This window comes from Grammomys surdaster, unplaced genomic scaffold, assembly GCF_004785775.1.
Source record: "Grammomys surdaster isolate TR1022 unplaced genomic scaffold, NIH_TR_1.0 197, whole genome shotgun sequence".
NCBI classification, from domain to species: Eukaryota; Metazoa; Chordata; class Mammalia; order Rodentia; family Muridae; genus Grammomys; species Grammomys surdaster.
In genome coordinates, this window is record NW_021604642.1 from 250585 (window position 1) to 258311 (window position 7727).

The 7727-nt window shown below is 52.7% G+C and overlaps 1 protein-coding gene across 4 annotated transcripts in view; it reads right to left on the minus strand.

The window, feature by feature from the left end:
* The window catches only part of Nlgn3 (neuroligin 3), a 23153-nt gene extending 15872 nt beyond the window's left edge, over nt 1–7281 (minus strand). For 2 of the 4 annotated variants that reach the window (XM_028770011.1, XM_028770010.1), the window contains exons 1-2: nt 7147–7281; nt 3888–4543 (exon numbers count right to left, since the gene is read on the minus strand). In XM_028770011.1, coding sequence (XP_028625844.1) covers nt 3888–4344 — 457 coding nt within the window. In that variant the 5' untranslated portion in view covers nt 4345–4543; nt 7147–7281. Of the gene's footprint in view, nt 1–3191; nt 3252–3887; nt 4544–7146 lie in introns of all 4 variants that reach the window. The other 2 variants (XM_028770009.1, XM_028770012.1) reach the window with 2 other exon arrangements.
* Nucleotides 7282–7727: the final 446 nt, after the last annotated feature.

The window sequence follows — 7727 nt, forward strand, 5'->3', positions numbered from 1 at the left end:
GGGGAGAGGGGAGAGGGGAGAGGGGAGAGGGGAGAGGGGAGAGGGGAGAGGGGAGAGGGAGAGAGAGAGAGAGAGAGAGAGAGAGAGAGAAATGGTTCCTACCATATACTGAACATCTACCACATGCCAGACTTTCTACTGTTGCTGCTCTAGTTGACTCTTACATCCCAACGAGGTAGGCACTATCCTTATTCCTCTTTCACTGATGGGGAAACTGAGGTTCAGAGAGGTAAAGTGACTTGCTCAAGATCACACAGCTAGGAAGTGCTAGTGGTGTGAATCAAACCCAGGTCTGCCGGACTCCAAAGCCCTTATGGTCTTTCCACTGCATCATGCCACCTTTCGGGGGCGAGGGAAAGGGAAGGAGGGAATAGATGAGAGAAGAGGTGGAACATGAAAGGAGAGTTGAGCAGAGAGACTAGAGGAAGAAGAAAGGCATTTAGAACCCGGGGCGGGGAGGCAGGTTAGGCTGGCACCACTTCTCCGTGTTATGACGAGACTAGAAGGACATCTTGGAATGACTATAAAAAGACATGATCTACTGCCTGCTTGCTGGCCAGTGTGTTAAAATGGAAGTAATTCCGCTGGCACCCCACACCTTACCCTCCTGCATCCATGATCACGGATACCTTCAACCTGGAGCAAGCAAATAGCTCTCTTTCTCTGTCGGTCTGCACTCTGGTGACTGAATATCCTTATGAACAGGAACTACTCTCATACTACAAGATAGCAAAACCCCAGCTCTACCAGAAACAGCCTCTGGCTTCCTGAACTTCCAGTGGCGCCTACTGTCTTAACACATTAGCTCACCACCTGCCCGACTTGCTCTTGGAATCTCAATGAGCCATATAGCCACACAGTGGATCAGTCGCCAAACAGCACCACTCATTCCTAGACATCAATTCCTTTCAACTCCACGGAGGCAGGGGCTGGAGTAGATCCTTCTCAGGACACCCTTCACTTCTGGTGGCTCCTTCTGTGAGGGTCTGAGGGTACTTGGTTGATCCAACATCCTAGCCTTCTCCTACCCCCTCTTGTACAGATGCCTTTGCTCCTTTAGCATGTCCCTGATTATCAATTCCTTGCTCCCATGGGCTTTACCAGGTACCACCCGAACACATGGGGGCATGGAGGATCCTACATAGGCCACCCCACCTGCCCTGTGCAACACACACACACACACACACACACACACACACACACACACAAAGTGTACCCAAAGAGGCAAGATTAGTAACTTTTTTCAAATGGCTAATAGGCCCCTGATATGGAACTGATCTGAACAATTAAACAATCAAATGCCCTCCCGTATCCTGTGTAAAGCCCACTTCCCAGACTGGCCTATGGAGTTAAGAGATCCAGCAGTTTTAATACCAGGCTAGGAGCTCCCTCAGACGAAAGATTAGAATCCCTTCACAGCCCAACAGCACCTTGCCCATCATTCACAATTACAACTGGCAAAATATTCACAGTGCATGGCAGCTTCCAGTCAGCAATCTGGCCAAAATCTCAGCATGAGCTTGGCCTGCCCCAGGCTCTTACTGGAGCCCTGATAGATCTTTCTTCCTAAGCAGTGGTTAATAGTAATCTCTTCCTCACCCCACTGTACCCCACTAAGTAACTTGTGGCAGGAGTGTTGAAACCCTTTCCCTGAATACATGGTTAATGGAAGGTTATGGCCAGAATGGTCTTTCTGCCTTCCCATGTGGAAATGGAGGCTCTTAAAAGAAAAAGAAAAAAAAATAAGTCTGACCTCTGAGCCTGGGCTCCATAAAGAGCTTCATAGCAAGACCCTGGCTCCAAAACCAAACCACAACACAGCAAAGCAAAGCAAACTGAAACTGAACAAAAGGAATGCCATATGAGTTGGCAGCAGAAGCCTGGGGTCACTCAGGGATTGCTTCCTAGACAAGCAGTGCTGCTTAAGAGGCACTACAGAGGTCCTTCATTTGCATGAGAGCCTCTGCATGCTTCCTACTGTGTGTGAGGGCCTGGGTTGGGTGTAAAGAGGTAAAACGCTGTTCTTAAGGGCAGCAAGTCTGACTCCGTGCTCCAGCGTGAATCAAAAGCCCTCCCCATTTGGGCTTTTGAATGTGCTGATTCTTAGCAGTCCTTAGAGATTCTCATTCAGTAGGGATTGTTCCCTCCCAGGAATCCCAATGACACTGAAGAAACCCTGCCCTAGAGCATCAAAGGAAAACAAAGGCCAAGCTTGCCAAAGGCTTGTGAGGCTGAGTTGTGGTTGTCCTTGCTCCGTAGGCTGCTACCACAGCCAATTAGCCCAATCTAGCCACAGCTGATCTTTTATGTTTCAGGGAGATGGGATTGGCCAGGTGGAAGTTGCCTCCATGGGCTACAGTGGAAAGAACATTTCCTGAGTATCAGGAGCCCCAGGTTTTGGCCCTAGCTCTGCCCCAGACCGGCAACAGGGCCTTATACAGCAAGTCACTCCCCTGGGCTCGGTTCCTCATCTGTAAAATCGGAATAGTGCTTCCTGCCTTGCTTGCTTCCCGAGATGTGGAGAGGCATTTATGAGGTAAATAGGAGAACCCTTGCAGAAAACATAAAGTGGTGTGCAAACAGGAAACATTACTGTACAGGAAAATAAATTCCTTTCAGCGGGAGGGTGAATTCAAAATTGGTTTCTTTTAGAGTCTACAGTTTCCAGAGATTTCCAGTTTCTGCCTCAGGAGTAGCCTGGGTCTTCCAACTATGCTCTGCCCAGAGGTGGTGGTGGTGGGGGAAGGGTGTGTCGCAGAAGAACAAATAAATGCTTCAGTGGGGGAGAGTCAAGTATAGACTTTTAACCCAGGACAGGGTACTGGAGGGATGGTCTTAAATTTGCACTGGCTGAAGGAAAGGGTGGAGCCTTTGGCTCCAGCTTGACTGCCTGTTTTCTTCTGAGGTATTACCAAAAAAAGAGCCACTGGCTCTATCTTTGGTGCTCTCTTTCGGGGAGCTGGGAAGACTGGTATCAATGGGCTTTCTGCTTCTGCTCTGAACCTGCCTTAGGCCACTGGATCCTCTCTACAAAGCAGCTAGAGCGCTTAGAGGAGGTGAGACCTTAAGCCTGCTCACTGTCCTCTCAACCTGGACTACTTGAAGGAAGGCTGGGTCGTCAGGGGCAGGGACAAGTGGGCAGGCAGCCCTCCCTCTCTCTCTCTCTCCCTCCCCGCCGGCTCGCTACCTACCTCCTTTCCTACAAATTTTCTTGTTGGGCTTTCGGGCGCATTCCTTGGAAATCCGCTTTACTGTAAAATGAATAAAAAACTAAAAAATAACAGGAGGCCTCTGCCCAGGGGCATGCATCCCCCCCACCCAGGCCCCAAGAGCTGAGCTGCTCTGCAGCGGCACATGGCAGAGAGCCTGTCCCACCATCTCCTTATTTCTGTCACTTACCTTAATGTGACCCCCGCGGGAGGAGGCATCAGCTAGTGGAAGAGGAGGCACCTAAGCATCGCCAACCAGGCTTGCCCCCCCCCCCCACACGCACACCCAGCTCCCTCAGCCACACACACCTACCACCTTTTGAAGCAGGTGGAATGGCAACAGGGGAGCCTGGTGGAGCCAGCATCCTCCCGCGGGCAGCTGCCAGCAGTCACCCATACTCCCCCAGGGTACCCCCATCCAGCACTGGACCTAGACCTGTCAAAGCTCTCAGGCCTGGCCAGCCCCCTTCTGGCATCAGTGTCACTCACACATGGGAGCTCGGACAATGCTGGGAGAGGGAAGAACAGGGAGGGGAAAGGCCAAGCGGAGTGATGGTTAGAAGCATTTTCACAGACAGACAGACGGCATGCTGCAGGGCACACAACCACATGCAAGCCACAAACACAACAGGGCAGGCGGGAGGCAAGGAGGGCACAGTGCCTGGCCGCAGCACTCACCATCTTCCGTGGGCACATACACATTCAGATAGAGGCAATCTTCATTGGGCTCCTGGATATAAGTGGCGACGATATCCAAGTTGGCAGTGAACCAGACTGGCAGCATGACTTCGGGCACAGCTGTGTGGATGTTCTGGGGGCACACTGGGGGAAAGTGTGTGGCGTTCCGGATGCCCGACCAGGATGGGGGTGGTTCAGGGGGCAGGAAACGTTTCTCGCCGATCGGGGGAGCTGCGTAGGGTACCCCCAGGTATTGGTCCACAGGACCCAGGATTTCACTGGGCAATGGTACTCTGGCACCCCTTAGCTTCCCAAAGTGAGTATTGACTGTGGGTGCTGGGGCCTGGGTACTGGCCCTCAGCACCAAACTGAGGAACCACAGGGTGAGGCACAGGCTCCGGCCAACTGTGGGCGTGGGGCTCAGGGACAGCGAGGGCAGGCCAAGCTGCAGCCACATGTTCCGGGCAGGGGGACTGGCAGGAGAGGAAGACTCCAGGGTCACAGCATCAGCCCAATAGGCAGCCCCTTCATGGCCACACTGACTTGAACCTCAAAACTGAGCTCTCGAGGGACACCTACAGGTGCCCAGCAACGCAGAGAGCAGGTCTTCTGAGCACCACCACTTCGAAAGAGGGCTCCCTTAGGGCCAGACAGGCCTGTGGAAAGAGGGAAGCATGTGTCATCCAAGATGATCTGTGAGGGCTCTAGGGTCAGTCTTTGGGACCCCAGTGGGCTTGGTCTATTATCCCACAATTAGAGGTTTCAAACGCCCAGGGGTCCAGAGACTCACAGGTGATCCATTGCTATTTAGAACTATTTTATGTGTCTGGTCATTGTGTGAAAAAAATCTAAGGGCATGAACAGATGACAGTTATGCCATTGTGAATTCAGCCTCTAACTCCAATTCCAGCATCAGGGGCAAGCCCCAGGTCTGCTGGAGTCAGAGCACGTAGTGACATGGAGAGCTGGAAATGGAGCTTCCAGTATGGCTGCCAACTTCACTCCAGGACTCGGAGATGTAAGAAAAGAAAAGCAGCAGCAGACAAGCAGAGGGTCCCACTGAGAGATGCCCTTCACCCTCAGGCAGGGCAGGGAGCACAAGAGCCATTTACCCAAGTCCAAAGTCACCCCCCCGCCCCGCCTTCTCCTTGACATTTCTCCTCAGCCTTCACTGCTGCGGAGTTCTTAAACCTTTGTCATTGCTGCTGCCTAGCTCTTCATTCAAACCAAATGCCAGAAACAAAGGCAAAAATGGATCTACTGAGCACACTAGGCACTGTGGATGCTAGTCCAGTGTAAAATAAACAACAGGGTGTAGAGACATACACCTGGAACTCATAAACTCATAAAGACTCAAAGAAGGAGTGAAAGACCACGGTAGGATCACAGACACTGCAATATTCACTGGTAGAGAAATACATCCCAAACCCACAGAGATCCCCTCATCCAGTCCCACATTCCAAGACAGACTGCCTCACACAGCCAGAGGCCACACAGTGATACATTATACATATATACATACACACACACACACACCTACTGAAGCAAAAATCACACATACCCGCATAGGTAAATATCCAGACACAAGTGGCATAATGGTGACACATAGGTGGAGACAGAAACAGAAATAGCAACACACTCAGACACACAGGCCTTCTGACACAGTTACAGTCAACACATATACACCACGGACACACAGACATGTGTGTCCCACATGGATACACAAACACTCAATGAGCACACATGCACTTGTCTGTGCAAACACACACACACACAGTCACATTTAGTTTTCCCCCATTTCTCCCGCCTTCCGAGATTGCTGGCATGTTCCTTTAAGAAGTGGCTGAAGGGGTGGGGGAGGGAGATTGGGAACGACCAGCAATCGGCAATCGGCCACCATGGGAGGGGAATGAGAATGTGTGTGTGTGTGTGTGTGTGTGTGTGTGTGTGTGTGTGTGTGTGTGTGTGTGAGAGAGAGAGAGAGAGAGAGAGAGAGAGAGAGAGAGAGAGGAAGAGGCAGAGACGCAGAGACAGAGAGACAGAGAGACAGAGACAGGGAGGGAGAGACAGAGAGAGAGGAAGGGAGAGAGAGAGAAAGAGAAAGATGGAGAGGAAAGCAGAAAATCAGGCAGGCGGGTAAAGTGACTAAAGGGATGGGGGCTTAGAGGAAATGGGGAGCAAAGTATGGGGTGGGGAGATCCCAGACACTGCCCAGAATGCACCCGGGTGGAGAGGAGGAGGGGAAGGGAAAGGAAGGGGTAGGAGTAGGGAGGTGGGGCAGGAGGGAGTGGGTGGGTGTGTATATGGGGGGGGGGTTAGTCCGCAGCTGAGTTCACACAATCCCCCCATTCACCGTCTCCATGGCAACTCTGGGGCACAGACCGCTCATTCACACAGCTTCCCCGCCAGCAACCCCCCCATTAACCCCCTCGATCCTGCCCCCACCTCACAAATTCTATTAACCCTTTCTAGAGGCCTTCCTCTCCAGTAACCCTTCGGCGCCAAATGCCAAATTCCCCTGTTGAATCAATTCGCTGCAGCCCCTCCCTCTGGTGAACACCTAGACAAACCAACCGACCCCCAAATGCCCTCTGTACCCTAGGACCCACTGTGAGTTCCCAAGGCCAAGATTTCCATTCAGGTCCAACTTGCAATTTGGGAGAAGACAAGGGGAGGCAGCAATGCTGGGATGAGAATGGCATCTAAGGGGACTTCGGGGGCTGGAGCAGTATTGGATAAGGGGCATTGTGCTGGAATGGACTGATGTTGAGGACTGCAGTATTGGGGGCTATGTGGGTTTGGAACGGTATTAGAAGATGAAATTGCCCTAGAATGGGGAGGCTAGAATAAAGGCCTCCATGGGGGGGGCTGCAGAGAGTGGGGGAGGGAACCTAGCTGTAAGATGCTATGATGGAAGGGGTGTGGGGGTGCACTGCAGGAGAGGGGGTATTGGCAGTGTGCAATACTGGAATGGGGCTGGGGGCTCTGGTTAGGGGTATTTTTGGTGAGCATGCAGGCTGGACGATAGAGAGGAACCATGGGCGGAAGGATGATAGGGATGCAGGATTTAGGGAGGAGGTAGAGGAGAGAAGGAAAGCAAGGGAGGGCCGGGAGGTCAGGGGTACCTATGCAGAACACGAGGGTTGAAAAGGATGGGAGCCAGTGGCCGGGGAGGTGGAGGGACCCGGGATTGGGAGGGGACAGGATTGGGAAAGGTATGGGCAGCTAGAGGATGAGAGACCGAAGCAGGCGGCCTCACCTGTTCCCTAGGCGGCTGCAAACGACTGAACCGGGCCACGGACCACCCATATCGCCTCCAGGCCAAGGGCTCCCGCACCCGAATCCCCGAGAACAGCTCTCCGGCAGCCTGGCTGCTGTGCCCGCGCACCAAGGGGGCGCGCTGCGCGTGCCCGGACACGGGGGGGCGCGGTCCCTGGCATTAACTCCTTTTGTGCCAGTGATGGCTCAAGTCCTGGGGCATGGCCCAATCCCCCACACACGCATACACCATGTTCAGGCAAGCTCTGCTCCTGCCTCCCCTCACATTCCAAGCTATCAGACAGGTAGATGATCTTCCAGGGCCACAAATCCAAACTTTATCTGCAAACCTTGAGACCTTGACACAGAGGGAGAAACTGAGGCACTGTATGCAGAAGATCCAGTTTCTTGCCACAGAGCCCTCATTTGGCAACCATCACCTTTCCTTAGCACCAGCACCACCCAAGATGCAATCACCAGTGGGGCCACTTTGCACTCATCCTGTTACCCTCCCAGAGGTCAATGACATTCACTTCCACTGCTTCTGTCAAGGTGAATTGGATTCAGTCTCAACAGTCCATT